Source organism: Monodon monoceros, unplaced genomic scaffold (assembly GCF_005190385.1).
Source record: "Monodon monoceros isolate NGI ecotype Baffin Bay Population unplaced genomic scaffold, NGI_Narwhal_1 Super_Scaffold_2, whole genome shotgun sequence".
Lineage (NCBI taxonomy): Eukaryota > Metazoa > Chordata > Mammalia > Artiodactyla > Monodontidae > Monodon > Monodon monoceros.
This window is the reverse complement of record NW_021703776.1, coordinates 104,104,502-104,126,241: the sequence shown is the minus strand read 5'-3', so window position 1 is coordinate 104,126,241 and position 21,740 is coordinate 104,104,502. Positions and strand designations below refer to the sequence as shown.

Genomic DNA, 21,740 nt, shown 5'->3' with positions numbered 1-21,740 from the left:
GCTGAACCATGAGCTGTGAGGCATCTCTGACTTTGGGGACCCTTGAAGCACAGTTGTCTGGTGAGTCGTCCACCGCAGGAGTCCAGGTGTTTACTGTTTTATTTGTCTTACGGATGGCGGCCCTGCCAGGGGGCTTGGAGCTGGACCGGAGCCCTCCTGTGAAAGCTGGGGCCTTGCAGGGGTTGTGTGTCAGACGCACTCTGCCCTGGGTCTCAAATTCCAACTTTCAGCCGAAGCGTTAAAGATCGTTACGGAATCCACGGTAACTACGGGGTGGGGAGGGGAAGATGCTTGCCGGAGTCTGTGTTTTTGTTGGCACAGTTCTTTCCCGATTTCGCCCTGATGTTGATCGGGGGCAGAGCAGACAGAGCGTGTCTCAGGTCTGAAAGGACAGACAGGCCTTAGGTGGGGTGCGGGGGCACCTGGTCCACGGTGGGCGCGTCCCATTCGTTCTGGAGGAAGTCCGCACACTTAGTAACGCACCCTCCAAGCCCCCCTTCAGGCGACACATCAGCTGTAAATTTCCTGACTGTGCACGCTGCACCGTAAAGCTCTGGAGAACGAGAACACTCGAGCTGCCAGCTTGGCCTCACAAATGACCTCCCAGCCCTGCCTGGTCTAAGCAGGAAGCCTGCGCCTCCAGCCGCGGGGCCTGATTCCAGCTCCGGCAGCATCTCGGCCGCCACCCAGGGCTGGGGACCTGGTCCCCTAGGGGCTGCTGGCTGCAGGTGATGCCCACCAGTGAGCGGGCATCGAGCGAAGCCTCCCCGATCAGTGCTGGACGCCGAGGGAGGCAGAGAACAGGAAAGTGACTGCTGTCCTCAGTTTGGGGGGTGAGAGGCCGTCCACGTGGCGATGACTGGAGAGCAGGACAGGGCTGGGAGCGAGCACGGGGTGGCTGGGAGGGGCAGACGGGGTCAGGGTCCTGGGCCTGGCTTTGTGACGGTAGACTGTTCCAGATTTAGAAGCCAGCTGAACATCACGTTCACCTCTCTTAGTTGAAACGTGTCTATAACTTTTATTCTGAGAAGACATTTACAAGATGGGAACAGTTACTCGATGTCGCCTGGTAAACACTGCTGGCCGTGGAGCTGTCCTGGGCAGTTGACTGACGCCGTGGGACCTGGCACTTAACGCAGCTGCAGTCCGGCCAGAGGAGCCTGGGTTTGCGGCCGAAGCTGTCATCAGGGTGTCGGGGTGCGGGTGAGGGTGCCGTATCCCTAGTTAAAGGTCTGAATGAGCACCGCCCCACGGAGGCTCTGGAACCCGGCTCAGGGTCCACCGTGGAGAAGTGCTTCTCCCCTGCGTGTGCACGCGGGTGTGTGAGCACGTGTGAGCGTGCTGTCCCTCCATGGAAAGGTAAATGCTATCTGGGCATCACTGAGCAGCCTGGTGGAGGTGGTGAAGAGCGTCCCAGGACGGGTGGTGGTGACCTCGTGACACACACCAGTGACGGTGAGACGGGCTGAGTGCCGAGTGCCCCATCCTGGGAGCAGGATCTGGGCTGGGCCGGCCTAAGGACGGCCGCCCAGTGCACCTGCTGCGGCTCTGACCTCCAGGGGCGTGTCCTCTGCTTCTTACCCAGAAATGGCTGTGTTCCCGTGGCCCCCAATCCCTTAGGAGGCGGCACCGGGACCCCAGGACCCCGGGGAGAGCCGTCCCAGGGCACAGAATATGCGCCCGTGTTTACTCCCCAGACCAACACTGAGCAGGTGAGCTACTCGCAGTGAGAGCGTTCACGTAAAATCCCTCCCCTAAACCGCTTCATGTGTCCCCGGTTCTGTGCTCACAGCCACCCCGCCAGCCTCGAAGGCCAGGCCATTCCTTCCGTGTCACACTTGCTGTGCGCTCACAGCTATTGGAGGAGAGCCGGCTGATCAGACAAGGCTTTGCTTTTCTTCCTATGCTTTTTCTTGACGAGACGTTCCTGGCCCCTGACCATCCGGGATGTTTTGTCCCCTGCTTTCCCCAGACATTTCACTCAAGCTTAATCATATTCAGTGCAGAATTTGCTGTATTTTAAACATACCCTGTATGGGTTTTTTTAACAAAAATAATGCCTCCTCAGTTTAGAGAATACAAATGAGCACAATATAAACACCACCTGTCCCCCACCCCGAGGGGACTTGCCAGGGCTCACCTCCTGCCTTTTGGGGCGTTGACCACAGTGCTTGTATTTACTGTCACCGCCGAGCGTCTGTGTGACTCCTCTCTGTCACAGCGGCTCTGTGGCCGCTATTGGTGCCCTACGAGCTGGGCTCAGGCCCCTCCCAGGGAGGCCACTCCTTTTGAGCGTTTTCTCCATCTGGAGAGTAATTGCCCCCCGCCCCGCGCACACCCCCTAATGAACCCATTTCGCTTTCTCCCTGGCTTTGTGCATCCTGCCTTGGTTTTGCCCTGTTACCACTAATTACGCTCCCCAAATAACCCTAAAAACCCGGCCGCCTTTGTGTGCGCACTCAGGCCGTCCACTGCTTTGTTCCCGTTGTTCCTTGAAAGGTACAAAGAAAGAGGTTTTTCTCAAGCCTGTGGAGTCCTGTCTATCCTTTGGCAGAATCTGGGGATGGCGAGTCTTTTCTCTCAGAGTGAGTCCCACTGTCTGCAATCTCCCCCGTCAGATGAAGATTCGAGAGATGAGACATTTGATGAGACATTTGTTTGTCTCACACATTTGTTGTTATGTGTATGGAAGGATTTCTTCTGCCGGAGTCCTAGTCAACCTACTTTGCAAATTGTGTTACAAAGAACCATAAGACACTTGGAGACTCTGCAGACACATCCCAGGGCCTGGGCTCCGTAGGTAACAGAGAAGCAGGCGGCTTTACAGAAAATGACGGCACATCAGAACGTGCGGTGTGATCCTGTTTTCTTAGCCCGCATCCTCGTACCCTAAGGACTGCCTCTGAAAATGGAAAGCTCTCGGACTTGAACAGATCCTGCACTGACTCTGCTCTGCAGACCTGCCCCCACTCAGGGGTGGCCGGCAGGGCTGGCGTGTCTGCTGCGCTGGCTGGACCTCCGGGAGGCACCCCCAGCGGCACCAAGATGGGTGATTCACATTTTCTTGATGGAGAGCCTGTGCTCCTGTCTCACCTTTTTTGACCAACGAGGAGCCATTTGGATATTTTAAGATAGCGGGGCACGGGCTTCACGCGTATTTTGTGACTGAGCATCTGAATTTAGGGGGACTGTGAAAATGCTGTTCTTTTCTCCTTAGAAACTTCTAAACTCTGCTTTCCCCAGGAAGGGAGGGGAGAGATTCTTCTTGCTAAAGACAGCGGTCGGTCGGCAAACTGGGTTCCACACGGCCCTTGGTGCCATGGACCAGCAGAGGGACGGCCCGAGTGGATCCACGTCTTTTAGTTCTGGTGCCCTGGGAGCAGGACCTCACCTGGTGTCCCGACTCCCTTCCCGCACCCGGCTGCAGACGAGGAAGCTCGGCAGGGAGGCTGCGTCCAGCAGAAGGAAGGTGTGGATGGGGGCTGCATGCTGGCCTCACGCCCAGCGCTGTGTTAACAGCTTCACATGTTTGCTCGTGGAATCCTCCCAGCAGCCCTGTGCAGCCATCCCCACTCCATAGATTAGGAAACTGAGGCACTCAGGCAACTTGTCCAAAGTCACGCAGCTCCTAAGTGGCTGAGCCGGGATTCAGACCCGGGTGATGTGGGCCCGAGTCCTTGCCTCGACCCTGGATGCACGGCGTGGACCAGGGTCTGTCTTGGGCGGCGTTCTCTCCCACTGATGGATTTCATCTTCTCCCTGGGACTTGTTCCTAAGACACAGATGGCCCTAGAGCACCTGCTTCCCAAGCGTAGAGGCCCCGCCATCACTGGTGGTACAAACGTGGGCTCAACAGCATCTGCCCACGACTGTGTGAGCGTCCTCATCGGGAGCTTGGGATGACTCGCATCTGCCTTCCTCAGTGATTCTTCTCCACACCTGCGAGGGTCCAGAAGCTAGAAAGGCACAGCCACGCTGAGATGAGTCACCTCTGGCCCGAGGCCCCTCTTCAGAGACAGACATCCTGAAAGACGAAGCACCACGGCCCCCAAATAAGTGATTTCCCTTCTGCTGTCGGAAAACGACTTTCTTTTCATTCACACACACATCGGTTTTCTCTTTCCTGCTAAAGTGTAGGCACTGGATGAGAAAACAGACTTGGCCAAACTCTTGGTGGGAGTGGTTTGGGACCCAGGGCACCGGCTCACAGCCCGAGTGAGCACTCGGGTGGGAGAGGCTCCCCACGTCTGCGGGTGCAGCCCAGAGGGTGTCCGGCTCTGTGCTCGGCGGCTGGTGGTCTGCAGCGCTGGACGGGGGACACCCTGAGCAAAGAGCCGTTTGAAGGGAACCCATGGATGGCTGGTTGACCCCATGTGTAGGTCTGCCTCTTGGTCATTGGGTGTGTGAATCTCTCGCTACACGAGGATGGTACTTGTGTTTATCAACTCAAGGTCATCGAGCTAAATGCTCGGGATCATTTTTACGAAGGTAGTGCCGTCCTAGATCATAAGCAAAGCCATATTTTAATTAAAGGCGAGTTAGTCCGGGTCTTAAACACCTGAAAAGATTCTTTTCAATGGAGGGGCTGGAAGGTGCCGCACCTCTTTATCCAGCCAGGTAAAGACTCTTTGCCAAACTCTCCTCTGTGCTCAGGACGAGGCCCCGCTGAGGACGTGCTGCATCTGTAAAGTCGAAGGGAATTATGATTTTAGTGAATTTACGCCTTAATTAGCACCTCGATGGGCTTGGTATCATTTTGGGGTTTCCATGACCTAACCCGGGCAGTTGGTGTTCCGGGTGTGGATCCTGCCCTTCCTGCTTGCTGCCAGGATTATAAATTAGGAGAAGTTCAAAACTTAAGTCTCCAGGTTTCTTTCAGAGCAGGCTGTGTAGTTCATTTAGCGTTGTCAGTTACCTTTTGCTCAAATAAGATGCCCTCCACGGATGACCACAGCTCTGAACTTTAAACTGCCTCCACAGGGCATTACTTCCACGAGGCTGATCTGGTTGATGGTGGTGTTTGTCACTTGATGATATGAGTGTCCTGTCCTATCGTGCGTGGCCCTTATCGGTAATAAATGCAGCCAGTAAGCTCAGGGAAGGGCTTTGACCTGATAGCAGTTCCCTGCGTGATGGGAACTTCAAATTACATTTAAAATAAATGTTTCAGCCCAGCCCGTGGCTCAAAGGGGTCAGTGGGGTCGTGCCTTCAACCTTGCCGTGTGGGCTGCGGAGGCCTTTTTAGGGAGAGATGATACTTTTAAGTGAAGAAGGAGGCTCACAGCGTCACCATCTGGTCTGGGGAGGGGAGAGGCATGGAAGCAAGAGCTCCCTGGTAAACCCACGGCTGACGGCCCTCCTGAGAGGTTCAGATCTGCGGAGCGTGGGCTGAAACGTCCCCACAAAACCATAAACCTAAGGGATTTCAAAACTATCCAGTTAGTGTCCTGGCCAGACCATTACTAAGGCAGGTAGTAATGTTCTAAAAAGAAGTTCATTGTTCCTTAGAAATTTTAAAGCAATAGTGCAGAGCATGGACAAAATATAGAATTTCTGTTATTAATTTAGAAGCTATAATCAACATAAAGGACTAATTTCAAAGGCCATGCAGTAACTCCCCCAGAGATTTCTGCATCTCTTTGCATCGTGCCTGCCTCTCTGGGGACACCTAGAGAGTCTTGTGACAGCGCAAGGAGGGTGACATAGCAGGGGAGGATGCGTGTCCAGACGTGAGAGCTCAGGGCTCGGGGTCAGGCGGCGGCCACAGGGACACGGAGGGACTCTGCCTGGGACCACGCAGAACAGGCCATGATTGAAGATTCACCCGAGCCCCTTCCTCAAGCAGCGGGACCGGTGTGTCTCCTACTGGGGGGCGTGATCACCAGACTCACGCTCAGACTGAACCACTTTCGAGTGATCCCTGTTTCTGTCACAAACAGATAGGCCTGGCCTTCTTGTGTTAAGCTCAAGGGCAGCAGTGGAGGTGGACCTTGCCACCTTGTGGTCCAGGCGTGTGCGTGGCCTGGCTCCCCCAGCCCTGTCGTTCTGAAGCCAGTGGCAGCTCTGGCCCTGCTCTGGCTCCCCAACTGCCGCTCGTGCAACAGCCGAATCTGAGCCCGACGTCATTCAACCTGTGTCTCAGGTCAGGACGATGTGGCTCGGACCCCGGCCTCGCGGAGTGCAGCAGGCAGACCCCCGTGGGCGAGCTGAGCTGCAGGCTGAAGGGACCAGGAAGACTTCAGCCACAGCCACGAGCCACGCTGCCTCAGCCACAGGTGCGGTGCAGGGAGATGCCATCCGCAGGTGAACGGTTCCCTCCGACGTGTCCAGAGCCCATCAGCACAGGTGGGCCTTGGGCCACACACACACGGCTTGCTTCCAACATCTTAATTCCAGAAACCCAAACACACTAACGGGGGCAAAGCGAAGATGCGGGACGGGGACACCAGCACCACCGCCCCAGGGGTGACACGGGACGGTCCCGTCCCCGTGCTCCCCGACCTGCAGCCCCACCCGCGGGGAAGCTCTTGCAGCCCCGTGGGCCCGAACCACCCACATCCCAGCCTCCAGAGCTGTTTTTTTCCCGCCGGGTCCCCGCCCACAGCTCCACGCTGACCGGGGCTCCCGTCCTGACACCTCCCTACCTCTTGTCACTGCTCAGCTCCGCTGGCCTGTGAGCCCCCGGAATTCGGGCCCTGGTTGCATCCGCCCGGCGTGCCCAGCATCCAGCGCAGTGTTGGACGTGTGGTTTGCTGAGGAGGTTAGCGACGAGGGCTGACAGTCACCCAGATGCGTCTGCCGAGAGCTGCCAGGTTGGTGCCTCTCTGAGGCCCAGAGAGGTTCGGTGGTTTGCCCAAGGTCACACAGCCAGTAACAGCTGCAGCCGGGACTCAGGGTCAGGCATCGCCAAGACTCCAGGATGTGAGCGGATGGGAGTCTCCTGGAAGCTAAGAAAGAATCGACGTGAAATGTGTTACCTTCTCATTGCAGCCTCTGGAGGAACAGGTGCGCCCTGGGCCAGGTTCTAGGAGGAGCTGCCTCGCAGCCTGGGTGGCCTGGTGGGCGTGTCATGGGCAGTTTTGTGGAGGCAGGGGCTCCCCTAATGTCTCCTCACGGCCCTCGGAACACACCTCCGCTGGTGGTTCACGGGAGGTTGGGGCACGGGGGCTGCTGTGCCCCAGGTGTGTCACATCCCCTCCCACCCAGCCACCGGGGCTGGACAGGACCCCCCCAGGCCTCCCAGGAGCAGTGCTTCCACCACGGGGGTCCCACCACCGCCTGACCCTTCCAGAGACCCTGGCTTCACCACCTCTCAGGTAGTCCAGAGGTAGAAACGGGACTACGGTCAGTGCGAGGTCAGGCGTCCCACCTCAGCAGGTGCACCCATTTTTATTTGCAGATGGAAGCATGTGGTGAAGGCCTGACCCACCCACCCACCCACCCCCCCGGGGTCCCTGCGCAGCCCGGGAACCTCCCCTGTGCACAGGCAAAGCACCATCACCCGGGCTGCCAGCCTCCGGGCTCCTCTCTCCGGTCCAGGCCCCGATGTCCGGCATTGTTTGCTGTTGGAAATGGGGGTGACGGTTTCTTCTTGGATCTTTACTGCAGCTTTTATTTTTAAAAACAAAGACCCACATGGGGAATCCGCTCGCAGCAGCAGCGGGAAGAGGGCTGGGCCTGAGTCACAGGTTCAGTCCCCGGGGACCCCCAGGCACCTGTGAGGCCTTCACCGAGCCTGTAAGTCAGTCCTAATCATCTATCAAATGAGGAGGCCTGAGCGGATGCTCTGTGGGCGCCTCCACCTCTAAAATTCTTGCTTCCTTTAGAAATATCTTTGAACTCGCCAAGCCGTCGAGAATTTGTTCTGGTTTAAAGAATTATTCTTATCTTCACTGCACCAGTACCTCTACCGTTGCACTGATTGACTATGGGACCTCATGGCAGGCACCGCACCGGGCATCTCACACACATGAACCCTTTTCATCTTCTGTACTGTCCTGTTCCTTCCATTTTTAAGTGACAGCACTCAGGCTTGGGGGCCTTGAGCGCCTGACCCAAGTTCACCCCGCCCAGGGCACTCCACTCTCCACAGGGACCGGAGAGGGACGGGAATCCAGGCTTGGCCGTCACTCTTCATCCCTGGCACCTCCACGGGCAGACACCCAGCTGCTCCAATGTTTTGCTTTTCAGAAGGTGAATCTCAGACATCTCACATCTTCGCCAGAGGAGCAGGTTCTTGGAGGACGTCTTCTGAGCTCTCTCAGCCTAAGGTCATCGGGCCTGTTCTTCTGGGTGAACTAAAGGAAACCACAGAAATTACTGCAGAAACACTTTCTGGCGGGCACTCCCAGAATCAAGTAATGTTCCCCACGCAGAAGCGGGAAAGCAGGGAGACACGGGCTTGGTCCCTAGTACCATCTGCCTTATCACAATCGCCCGACATGTCTGGGTTTCTTTTTGTTTTTAAGACTCTGAGGAAACGTGGGGGGAATTTCACACATTTGTTGTCTAGAAGCCGTGTGAAATTCCTCAGCCCTGGGCAGGGAGACCCCACCCTTACCGCTGGCCCTGTTTTCTTCTAGTTCGTCTCTTCCGCCGCCTCCTCCAGGTGCCCACACTGATCCCCGTCGCCAGGTGCTCTAGCGGGGCTGGGGGTTCACATCCAGCCGGCCCCCCTCAAAGCGTCTGAGCCGTCCTCCGACCTGGGGAGGAGCCGGCACCGCGTCCCCGGGGAGAGCGAGACCTCAGCGGCCTCATGACGACCCTTAGTGCCCAGTAAGCGGCAGCCGCGTGAGAGGACAGGAAGCGGGGACCAGCCCCGTGGCCGAGGCCGTGCCCGCGGGAGTTGAGAGGCCTGTGGCGCGCGGCACTGGTTGGGCGAGTGGGCTGCGGCCCCCTGATGGCACCAGGTGAAGAGCAAGGGGCGTGTGGGGCCTCAGACCTCCAACGAGTCCTTTCGCCCCTGAACAAGTTTTCAACTCTTGGACTCAGATGCTCTTATAAACTTCTTGACGTCGTTTTGTTTGACGGCTCGGGTGACAGTGATGTGTTCACTGGGCAGAGGCTGGGAGTCACCGAATCGTGACTGTTGAATTCTCCCCAAGGGCGCTTGGTCGCTCAGAAGTGGTGGGAGCAGGGCGCCCGGCTGAGTCTCCCGGGGGCCGCGTGACGGCCGAGACCCGAGTCTGGCGGCTGCAGGGCCACAGGCACGGAGGGGCCTCCCCGGCCAGGCTGGTCACGCATCCCTGTACGAGGCAGCCCAAGACTCCGCACTGACCCAGCCGAGCTCTGTCGGGTGGGGGGCTCGTCCGTCAGCGCGAGCCCCATGTCTGGTGTCCGCCCAGGGGGCCACGTTCCCCATCCGCCCTGCACTTTCCCTGTCGTATGCGCTTCTCTGGATTCCCTCCCGTGTGGGCTTTACCAGTCGGAGCGATGTTTTGAGAACAAGTAGAACCAAAAAGAGGGTTTTTTCTGCAAACGTCCTGAGCCTGGTACCCTCTTCTGTGTTTCAGTCCAGTGTAAAGTCCATTCCCCCCCACCTGGGCCCACGTTCTGATAAGGAAGGGGCCTGAGTTAGTGCACATGACACGCCATTCTGAGTGTCCAGGGAGGCCAGAGTTGGCCCAGCGGCCCCTTCTGAATCTGTGCGTGTCTATCTGTGTGTGTCTGTGTATCTGTTTATGTCTGTGTGTGTCTATGTGTGTCTCTGTGTACGTGTGTATGTATCTGCATGTGTCTATAGCGTATCTATCTGTGTGTATCTGTGTACATCTGTGTGTATATCTGTGTCGGGGGTGTGTGTGTCTACTGCGTATGTGCCCGTGTGTGTCTCTGTGTGGCGTGTGTGTACCTGTGTGTGTCTCTGTGTGGCGTGTGTACATCTGTGCGTGGTCACGGGTGGATCCCGTTGGCCCTGGCCCTGGGGACGCAGGTAGGGAGGCTCTGACCGGCGCCCGCTGTCTTGCAGGAGCTGTGCCGGCAGCGCATGGCCGCGCGCCCGTCCGAGCGCCCGGAGACCGCGCACACGTCCCGCGTCAGCAGCGTGTCCTCCCAGTTCAGTGACGGGCCGATGCCCAGCCCCTCCGCGCGGGGCAGCACCTCGTCCTGGTCGGAGGAGCCCGTGCAGCCCAACATGGACATCTCCACCGGCCACATGGTCCTGGTAAGGCCTGCGCTCTCTGCGCGGGGTTAGGAGGGAGTGCCCGTGAGAGGCTTGGGGGCCCAGCTCCCTAGCGTGCGGCCTGAGGCGACAGGAGGAGGGCACCCCATGTCCAGCCCCTCTGCCCAGGGCCCCCCGAGGGAGCGTCGTCCCGGCTCTGCACAGAACCCTCGGCCCCCACCCTGGGAATGCGCATGGGTGAGCGCCGACCATGTGCACCCGACTCCAGACGCAGTCCTCTCCTTCCTCCAGCCCCCAACTCACTGAGCAGCCTTTGGGTGAATGCATGTCGCTCACAGGCTGCTTCTCGTTAAAAGTGACGTGGGAGGGGTCAGCTGCTTCGTATGCCCTTCAGAGGCCCTGTCCAGTGCAGAAGCCTCCCTGGCAGGGAGCCCTCTCCCCAGGATGAACCCGCCCCCTGCCCGTCCTGGAGCACGTGGTGCTTGATGCGTGATTACTGTCCAAGTTTTATTAAGAGGGTTGGTTCACAACTCAGCGCTTCTTGCTGTGTGGACGATTGCTGATGGCTGCGTGGACACCGCCCTCCCAGGTCTCCAGGCCACAGGTCTCTCTCTCCCCGTTCAGTGACCGTCACACTGGCCATAGTCTCTCCTACTGGGGATGGGGCTTCGAGTGACAAAGGGCAGAGCCTGAGTCACTAACCCCCGGAGCATTGGGGCTCTCGTGGATCAGGGGAGAGTTTCCACTGCACAGCTAACTTCCCAGGAAGGGGAAGGGACTGGGAAGGCCAGTGTCTTGGTCCCTTCTGGCGGCTTGAACAGACACTTAATTAACTCTCTGTCTGGAGGCTGGAAGGCTAAGATGGAGGCCCAGTGGGTCTGGGGTCTGGTGGGAGCCCGAGTCCTGGCTCACAGACGGCAGCTTCTCGCCATGTCCTCACGTGTGGGAGGGGCAGGAAGCTCTGTGGGGTCTCATTAGGGCACTGACCCCGTCATGAGGGCCCTACCTCGTGACACCATCACCTTGGGGGTTAGGATTCCACACCAGAATGTGGGAGGACACAGACAGTCACCCCAGAGCAGCTGGGAAACCACGTTTGCACTGAAGAGCCTCAGTGTGGAGCCTGGAGGTGGGTCTGGGGATGCCCCCAGGACGTTGCGGGGTGGAGGCGCCCACTCCCGGGATGTCCGATCTGGGGGCAGGAGGCACAGGTGCCAGACGTGGGGACTGAGGGGCACCTCAGAGCAGAGATAACAGACGAGGGAAGCCGAAGTTGAGAGGTTCAGCTCGTCTGATCAGTGCGGCTGAGCTGACGCCTCCCTCTGCCTCCTCCCCACGCGGATGTGGACGGAGGGCCTGGGCTGGGAGCACGCGGTGCTCCCAAGGCTCCACTGTGGTCGCGTGCGGCTGGGGCCTGAGTCCCAGGGTTCGCAGTTTCCGGAGGAGACGACGCATTGCTCAAGTTGCAGACGTGTGCTGCCGTCCTACTGTGCGCCCACAGCCAGGAACTCGGAAGGAACCTCTTCTCTGGACAAATAACAGTTATATTAGTTTAGAGAACGTTTCAACGTGCGTCCCTTTTAGAAAAGGAAACTCCACCAATCTCATTCAGATTTCTGATGAGATTCGGTTTTGGGGCCAACACATCAGCCAGGAGTGTTTATCTGACAGGTTGGTGGCGGCGAGATGCATCTCGAGAGCCTTTATCATATTCTGGTGTATTCATATGTCAGGACGACTGAGCTACAGCTCCACGGTATCTCACCTCCGAATGGGACGTGAACACATTGTAGTTTCGTAGTAAACTGTGTTTTGCGGTACCCGTGTGGGATGGCAGATGTGACAGGGAGCCTGGTGGTGGCCTCTCAGCTGAAGTCCCCGCACTACAGAGCTGACCCGCCGTCTGCAGGCCACCCCGCGGCCGAGCCTAACGCGAGGCGTCCCCCGGGCGATGACGGCAACACAGTTTCCAAACCCATGTCCACCGCCGACCAACCCAGAAACCTGCGGGCGCTTGGCCGCCCCCTGGACTCAAGGCTTCTTCTTGTTAACCGACCGACGCTTCCTTTGAATTGGGGTCACCGGCTACTCCTCCTGACTCTGAGTGGGGAGCAGGTGCTGGGCACCGGGGAGAGGGTCCAGCTCAGCCACGGGGACCCCACCGTGCCCACCCCAGCGTCTGGCCCTCACGCCCCAGTCCTGTTTTCTGCCCTCTCACCCACTTACAGAGGGGTTTTCTCGGCCCCACCGTGGTCTTCGGCCCCCCGTACGGGACCCCGAGGTGTGGAGACGTGGCAGAAGGGGGCCCCACTTGGCATTTTTACACCTTCTCATCCACGAAAGCAAGTAAAATGGCTCGTCTTTTAGGCTCCGAAACTGCTGCCCTTCCTCACAGGACACATTCAGCCAGACCAGAGCCACGTTCGCAGGGCCTGTCTTGTCACTGGCACGTGGATGCTGGCTTCCCATCTGCAAGGGCTGCAGCGAAGCCGCCTGTGCCGGACCTCAGGACACACGGGAGCCCCGACCTCCCGACTCATTAAGGCCACAGGGAGACCGGCGTGTGGTGCTCAGCCATCCGGCCCTCCGTCAGGACCGTCCCGGTCATCAGACAGCCGCCACAGCCATCTCCCTGAAGCACGCGCTGAGGTTTCAGAGGCCCCGAGGTAAGTTATGTGAAGTCCAGGCAAGTCCCAGGAACCCGCCGTCCCTGATGCTTAGCTGCTCTCGTGAACGTGACACAGATGTGACATTTCAAGTTAAAGACGTGGTGGAACCAACCGCCAAGCTACTCACGTTTGGACAACTGGGTGGAAGCGAGGAGTAGCTCAGGAGGCCGGTGTGCAGAACTGGAACGTTCTCCTTGGCAGAGGATGGAGGTGCCTTGGAAGGAACGAGCGGTATAAGAAGCCGAGAAGCCAAATACTGACCTGTTGCTGGAGGACTGTCGGAGGGCTGGCCTGGGAGGCGCCCTCAGCCCCGAGCGCCTTCCCCCTCTCACTGTCGCTCCACCCACTGCAGTGTGATGTTGGTGTATGTGCTGTGGCTTCGCGCTGGGAGCCGTGGTACAGAGCTCTCGGAACAGACGCTTCTCCTAGGGGTGAGCAGAATTCGCCCTCCCGTGGAAAGGAGGCAGGGCTTTCCGTGGAAGAACGAAGGTCTCCGGCTGGCGGGAGGTCGCGGGCCGCTGTGCAGATGACAAAGCCACTGCCGCCAGCCCAGGTGCTCCGTGTGGTCTTCACGGCGGAGGAGGCCGAGCGTAGCTGAACTGCAGGGAGGGACCTAATTACCGCTGAGCCAGGGATCCCAGCAGGTGGACGAGACACAGAGGAAGGGGCCAGGGAAGCAGGTGTTGACTGAGGCCTAGAGACACTGAGGTCTTAGGGACACGAGTGTCGGCCGGTGCTGGGAAGTGGGGAGGGGGAGGTCCTGGCAGCTGCCCAGTGGACACATGGGAAGGGACAGGGCCGGCCATCGAGAGCCCCTCCTCCCAGGAGCCACATCCTCCTGCCGAGACCAGCACGGCCTCCGAGCTGCCAGGGCCCAAGGGGTCGATCTGGAGATGGGAGCATGCTGCTGACGGCACGGACGCTGCGGCCCCAGAAACCGGGGTGAAGCTGGAAGCTCAGCTGTTTCCTGGTCCCACGTCCCCGACAAATCCTTCGACCTCCGTTTTCTCATCCCCAGGACGGGCTTAGTAATAGCGCCTCCTTCGAGGTCCCTGTGAGGGTTAAACGAGACAGAGTGTGAGATGCTGCACCTGTGGAACCTACAGTTGTAATGATTAAGGCTGAAAGGATCATGGCAAAAAAATGGAACCAATTCTCCTTTGATGAAACTAAGGGGAAAAGGGCCTCCACAGGGAAAATGTCACATGCCCTGGAAACTGCAGCCCCGGGCACACAGTGAGGGTGCTTTGGGGGGATTTGCAAGCCCAGGAAGGGGGTGCCCGGGAGGCTGTGCCTGACAGGCTCCCCGAGCCATGCGGCGCCCAGGCCTCGGGCGAGGTAGGAGCCGCTGGACGTTTGCAGAAGGAACGACGTCACCGGGAGAGGAGGGAGACGGGAAGGGAAACATCCTCAGCTGTGAACCTGGTCGGCTTCTGAAGACACGTTTTCCAAGGCAACGTGGCCAGGTCTGACCAGGCTCAGAGCAGAGCTCCGGAAATAGGTGGCCTCGTTCCAGTGACTCAATGGAACTATTATCAACATCGTTGTGTTTTACATAAGCTGAGTTGTGGGACTCAGCTTCATAAGAACTGCCGTCCATCCTTTTGAAAGGTAAAGGATCACGTTTGAACCTATCCTTCGAAAAGACCTGTTTCTAGAGCACGTTTGTTTTCAGAGGCTGGCGTGTCAGCATGGCAGCTTTGTGGGTGGTGGCAAGAGCAGGTGTCCGTCCTGGTTCCTGGTTCCCCGGAAGCCAGCCGCTGGTCACAGAGGCAGTGCACGGCACGCAGCTGTGTAGACGGAGGGGCCATGCCTTCATCCAAGTTGAAGGTGAGGGTATGGACTGGATCTTTGCATCCCCTTTATTCTTGCAAAGTACGATACAACAGGAATGAGTGTCACTGAGCGTTTATGTAACAGCACTGTCCTAAGAAACCATGAAGTAGGAACTGGTTTCAGCCCATTTCACAGATGAAGACAAGAAAACCAAGAGCAGTGATGTAAACACCTGAAAAATGGGAAGTTACCACGTTGCAAAATGTGACCAAGCCGCCCCATCGTCACAGAAGGGGGGAAACTTACGGAAGCAGAAGGGTTTGGTGACAGACAGCTGCTCTGGACCTGCGAGGGGTGAAGGATGCTGTGTCCACGAAGGAGACAGGCTACCTCCAACGTCACAGCCCAACCCGCAGGGCTCGTGGCCTCTCCACGGTGTCCGCCTCCTGCGCTCCTTGATCGTTGGACATTTGCACCGAGTGGACGCTCTCGTTTTATCTGGCATCAGCCTCCATGGGTCTAGTAAGTTAAATGCTTAACCAGGAAGCGACGTGTCTTCCCAGAGGCCGAGGGTCTGTTTCGGGGGGGGCGACCCCGTTTTCTTCGTCTTTAAATTCAGCACCTATATGCCTAAGAGTATCGCCCAGGGTCCCTGCCGTGCACCCTGGTCCTGCTTTCTGTGACCCGAATGTGCGTCTGAGGCTCAGCTGGCCGCTGTCCTCATGGTGAGGGTGGCGGGGCCACCGAGAAGTTGACACGGTGGCCGGGCTTCCTCCGGCCGTGTGCCTGCTCGAGGGTGCCAGGTCCAGCTGAGCCGGGGTCTGCCTGCCGCCGTAGGACCCACGTCCAGGCACCCGGAGCTCTGAGGCCGTGGCTCCCGCCCGCGGTGCTGCTCTCCGTGGTCTGTGCTTGGAGGAGCGCAAACTCGCATGGAAGCTCTTTCCTGCCATGTGAACCCTGCCTGAGGCTGAGACAGAAGCCGTCCTGGGAGTAAAATGGCTCAAATGCATCAAACGCTATGCCCTCGGCCGCCAGCCCTCCCAGAACTTTGGGGATGGCCACGGGAAGCCTTACAGGCCAGCCACGCAGGGCATGTGGTCAGAGGTCCAGGGCTGCATTGACTGTCCAGAGCAGGGAGACGGGGCAGGAGGTGATGGAGTCAAGGCCAGAGGAAGGTGCGTCCGCTCGGGTGGGCTGCTGCCGGGGTCATGCGGTGAACCCGAGTCCCATTCCCGTAGAATTGATCTGACCCCCGACGGCAGCCTCGGGAGGCCACGGGCAGGCCCTAACCCAGAGTTCCCACATCGGAGCGGCTTGGGGCTTTTCTAGAGCCCCCTGTGTCTGTGCATTTTCTCACCCCGAGCACTATGTCTGCGACCCGGAAACACCTGCCCTCGAGGTGAGCTTGGGGGCCAGAACCGCTCGGCACCCACTTCAGACTGCTGACGGCCCCCCAGGTTCCAGGAGGACCCAGCTACTCAGACAGGACAGTTGCGCGCACGCGCGCATGTGTGTGTGTGGTGCCCAGCGTGTGTCTGGCACACAGCAGGCGTTTAATCAGTCCTTGGGACCCTTCCTCTGCCTCCTCGGAGTTCTCGGGTGGCCGCCCATCTTCATGGTCACAGGAGGGTAGTCATCCAGCAATTCCCAAATCGAGAGCAGCATCTAGCTCTAAATCCTACATCTTCTTAAACCAAGTTTACAGTGACCTACATTTACCGTTCTCTCAGCATTTTCCTGTCGTTTGAGTCCCAGCCACCCAGGTTCCAGGACTGTGTTTTGTGTTTGTGTTCATGGAAACATTTTAATAACGACTTGCACAGCTGGTGGGAAGGTAGGCCGTGGAGAGCTTGTCCTCCGTCCATGTGACGACTTCTGGGATCCCAGCCCTCCCCGATAGGCAACACTGTCACCGGGAACTACACACTGTCCCTCACGTGACGCTGTGTCCAGGAGACAGCTCCACGTGAGTGTGTGTGACTCTGCTCATCTTAACGGTCTATATTATTCTGTTGTTCAACGTGCAGTAACTTATTTATCGTATGGTAGTAAAGGTCATGTAGGCAATTTTCAAACTTGGCCACTGCAGCATCACAGCAAGTGTAAAAATAACTGTAGGCTGAATTTCTGGAAGAACCTAGGTCTTGTTGTTTATTTGGAGAGGCATTGCCGAGTTTCCCGCCAGAACGTTTGACTAATTGATGCTCCCACCAGCTATGCAGAAAATGGCACTGTATCCCCAGACCCTCCTGAGGCTCGGGTACTGGCCAGCTTTGATCTTCCACTGGTGAGTGGAAACGCTATTTCAAAGTAGTTTAGTTTACATTTCTCTAGCCGTGTGTGACTTGTCATAATTTGGGGAGCCATTCATTGTTCCTTCCAAGAACGGTTTTTGAAGTGTCCCGCGGGGACGCCCACCCCGGGGGTAGGAGTTCTCCGTGTTACATGGCACCAACCACGGATGCCAACGCGAGTTTACTAACTTGGTGTCGGAATGAAACTAGTTCACTCTTGTCTGTCTTCCGTGCCCATTTATTAGTCCACACGTGAGAGTCAGCCGTGGACTCAGAGAGCTGGCCTGCAGCCCCTCCTGAGGGCCCTGGCCGCTGGGGTGCAGCCTGTGTTGCAGGGCTGTGATCGTGTCTGCTGCCCACACTCGGCCGGCCCCTCGGCACCAGGGCTCCTCTGGCATCTGCCACGTCAGTGACTCTTGACAGTTTGGTGGATACAAGCCAGCGAGTACCGTTTCCACTGCCCAGTCTTGGGGGGTGCGGAACTACTTATTATATTTTTGGTGAGGGATGTAACTTGCCATGTTATTTTTTTAAATCTGATTTATCGTTTAAAGTGCTAGAATGATGCTAGAATGGTTTCCTTGCATGTTAGACCTTCTGCTGGTGAGAAGATAGGGTAAGACAGAGTAGGATCAAGCATCCGGTTGGTATTTGTTGAATTAGATGGAATAATCAAACACTAGATTTGGTAGCAAGTCTGTGAGTTAATGTTTCTGAGGGGAAAAAATTGAAACTGGTATCCAAATAGCACTTGGAAAGTGTCCGTTCATACATATGAACAAGGAATGTTTCCTGAGTGCCCGGTGGCCTACTGGGACCCCCCTCAGATAAACGTGATGGGACGCCCAGGAAAGAGGCTGCATTCCTCCAGCCCATCGGGCTCCTCTCGGGAACTGAGTGAGAGCGGTTACCAGTGCAGACCCAGGGCAGGTGATCTGATTGTTCCTGCACAGACTCGTGTGTAAGATTGATAGTATATAATATGTAGCTTTTGAAATTGCACTAAACCATAGGCTTTCGCCACTAATTCACCCATGGACCACTTCTGCTCACCTTTCTATACTTGGCTCTGGCACAGCTCTTGGACGTAGGGGGTTTTCAGTAGAAGTTTCCTGAGTGCCTGAGTGAAGTCGACGGTCGCTGTGTTACCCCTGAGAAGTTTTCAATCTGCTTGAAACGAGGAGGGGGGCATGGCTAGAATACACTAGACTCAGCCAAGTGCCAGTCACGTTCCTTTGCTGGGAGACGTCTCCGTCCTGGGGGGCCTGGTCGGGGAGGAGCAGCTGTCCTGGGGCGGGCAGGAGACAGCAGGAAAGGTCACGGCTCCTCCAGGAACCCTGATTCCGCTCACAGGGTGAGAGTCCGTGGGAGAAATAGGACATGCACGCAGCCTCGAGTGGCTGTGACCCTGGGCCAGACGTTGGGTGGCTGGAGCGCCAGCATGAGGGGCTGTGTTCCATCCGTCTGTGGCCACTGCGGCTTCTTGAACGAGAAAAGTGACACCTGGTTATTCGTTTGTTCACTTACTTGAGTGCGTCTGCCAGAGGGTGAGGGCATTGGTGACAGACAAGCAGGAACTGAATGGGTCGCGACCACTGTCCTCTGATGTTTTCTCTCCCGGAGTCAGAGGGGAGGGACCCAGAGACGCTCTGATGAAAGGTGGTCCCAGATCCACAGGCTGCTCCCCAGGGTGACACCTGGGGTGGCTCAAAACCGTCCCCTCGGGCTTCCCCACCCATAAAGCATGACGGCTTACAAAGCCCACGTGATCGTACGGTTGTTGGGGAAAGAGAGTCGCTCAGGATCTTCAGTGCTGTCCAGACGTCCTCAGAACTAGAGATGCTGGAGGTGAGGTGCCAGTATCACGGTGTGCCTGTGGCCTCGTTTCCTAACCACTGCTGGGGTGACAGCGTTGGCCGTATCCCCTCTTTCCCCTCTACTGGCTCAGCAGTTATAATTTAATAACTGTCCTGATCATTTTGCCGAGCATAGCTCTGCCCTGCTCCCAAGTAAACTCAGAATCTCTGACTCTGAACCCGGCATCTCCCTCTGACACACGTACTGTCATTGCCCGGTATTTTAGTTTCACCTTAACATTTATACCCTTAAATTAACCATTTTTATTACTGATTTGCATAGTTAGCACTTGTTCAGATTGACTGTTATTTTTTTTCATCACCGTCACGCCTTAGTTCTCAGTTCTTTGTTTTGATTAAAATCTCCTCTTTTCCAAAGCTATATCCTTCTTTCAGTCTTTTAATAGGAAAGTCTCCCTGTCTTTGTCTGAAAATGTCTTTAATTCATCCTCACACTTGCATGATAGATTAGACAAGGATCAAATTCTAGTTAATTTTCTCTCATGACTTTAAAAATCCTGTTTTCTTGCCTTTGACGCCATAGCTGTTGAAAAGGCTGTTCATTGCTGGTCCAGGGGCTGCTCCTTCATGGGTCCTCTTACTTTCTTCCTGACTTCTACACCTCTGCTGTTCTGGAACTTCTTTGTGCCTTGCCTTGGCGTGGACCTGTTTTACTATGTGTGGGTTTTTTGCGGGCGGGGAGGGGTTGTTTTTCAGTTCGTTTTGTTTTTGGCTCAGGACTTACTATGATTCCCGAATCAGAGAATTGCTATCTTCCATCAGTTCTAGAAAATGGCAGACCATTTACAGTTTAAATTTGACTGTCTTCCATTCCCTCAGTTCTCTCCTCTACTAGAGAATGCTGGGCGTTCTGACTCTGCCTTCCGTATTTTCTCTCTTTATCCCTCTGCCCTGCATTGCAGCGGATTTCCTCAGACAGACCTGTCATCTAGTATGCCTGCTTCTCTTCGGCAGGGTCTGGTCTACTGTGTAATCCATCCACTGTGTCTGTAATCTCCAGGAGGACATTTTTCATTTGCAGCTGTTCTGTTACTCTTTTTTAAATGTCTGCCGTGTTGTTCTTGTCTTATCTCGTCAATCCTCCTCTAATATCTTCAGTTCTTAGAAATGTAGCATTTGGTTGTTTCCATCTAATTCTTATATTTTCTAAGTTCCTATGAATCGAAAGCTGCTCTTGGGTATGTTTGCCGTCTGGTGGGTTCTGTAGTTTCGGATTATAAGCTCCTCATGAGTGGGGCTCGATCTCTCGGAATTTTGTGTTAACCTCAAAAGAGAGGTTTTGAGATTGATATTCTAGCCACTCCAGGCTAACATGAAACCAGGACCATGTTTACATCAATTCCCCACTCAGAGATTCCCAGATGATGTATATATTGTAAATTTGACCCTCGATCCCAGGTGAGGCCCAGGGTCCACAAGTCTTCCCATCTTGAGTCCACGTGGAGACAGGTCAGCTTTCTTGCGGCCTGAACAAATGTTTTCACTGACGGCGTGGTCTTCTGAGGGTCCTGGGCCGTGTGTGGTCTCACATCCAACCCCCTGACTCCTGCATGCCAGATTTCCCTAAGGCCCCACGTGGACAGGGGAAGCCCAGACCCCCGGGGCTGAGGTACAGGAAGTCGTTTGGCCCTGCCCCTCCCCCTCCCTCAAAGGCTTGAGTGACTTCAGGTCACGTGCCTCCCTCTTCATGTAGATTCCTGGGGATTTCCCTTAATTCTGTGAAAGGCAGACCGTGCCATTTACACAGCGTCTCTGGACATCTTATAGAGGAGGCCCTTCAGTTTACCCGGTTCTTCTTGTCTCCGGGAACGTGAGACTCATCGCGGGTTAAACACAGTGCAGGTGCTGCTACCAGTTAATTTCATGTCCCCTTGCCAGTCATATCTAAGCCCAACTTCATGTTCTGCATAATAAAGAAAGACACCTCAAGGTGGGTCCCTGTGATCAAAGAGAGTGATCAGCCACCTCGTTCAGGCCGGTTCCCACACTTCCCTTTGGTACGTGGGCAAAGGGGTCACCTTGCTTCAGGAAGCGCCTGCGCACCTGCGTGTGCAGGATAAGCTGCCTGGGGATGTGCACTGACAGGCACCTTGGCCAGTGGGCAGGCGGGCAGGTGAGCGGAGCCCGAATGCTAGGGGCTGGTAGCCACGGAGAGATTCCAGCGGTGCGTGTTCTGCAGTGATGCTCAAGGCAGCTGTCGGGAGGGGTGGGTACCAGTTCTGTAGCTGGAACGGAAGAGCAAGACGGGTGACAGCTGCTAATCCTCCCGCTTCACCCATCAAACCTGGAGAACTCGTGGGCGTGTAACTTGGGCAGCACACGGTATGCTTGGCAGCTGAACTGGGGAGAGATGAAAAATACATTTGATAGTCTTATCTCTTAACTTTTCACCCTAAAAAGTGAAAATAATTTTTGATAGATCAACTCTTCTCTCTTCTACTTTGAGCTCCCCATTTCAAAGCAATTGCGCAAAGAACGCTTGTCAGCCAGCTCCTGGCTGTTGTGGCTGACCGTTGAATCTTCATTTTCCCCTTCTCTTCGCTGTATTTTAGCTATTTCACTGCTGGTTGGAAGGGCTGGGAAAAGAGAGGAGATGGACATCTAGGCTTCATTCCCTTTTAAGGGTTTTGCTTGGTGAAGAGAAGATAAATTTGTGTGTCTTGTATGAGCTTTTCCTGTTTGGTGCCATTTCTATTCCCCCATTCTCGTCTTATTGCTCACGAGCATGTAGCCTGTTAGTTTTAGGAAATTTAAAACCAAACATTCTACTTCCAAAGGGCACTTTTAGAACGTCTGCAAATATTTTCCAATAATGTGCTGTAGAATCCAGAATTTCCCGTATGGATATGGAAGAGAAAATCCGTGCCTCTGTTGCTGTCCTAGGTAACCTTTACTGCACTCGCTGGAATTCTTTGTTCTTCCTCAAAACTTCATCAGAAAATCATAATGAGTACATCATCGGTACAGAACAGAAAAGGCTGCTGCTAAGAAAAGACCTACTGCT

The 21,740-nt window shown here is 56.0% G+C and overlaps 1 protein-coding gene across 1 annotated transcript in view; it reads left to right on the top strand.

The window, feature by feature from the left end:
• PTPRN2 (protein tyrosine phosphatase receptor type N2) overlaps positions 1-21,740 on the top strand; it is a 529,168-nt gene that overhangs the window by 426,698 nt on the left and 80,730 nt on the right. Inside the window, exon 13 of the mRNA XM_029234487.1 lies at positions 9,968-10,162. Within this exon, the coding sequence (XP_029090320.1) occupies positions 9,968-10,162 (195 nt within the window). The remainder of the gene's footprint in view (positions 1-9,967; positions 10,163-21,740) is intronic.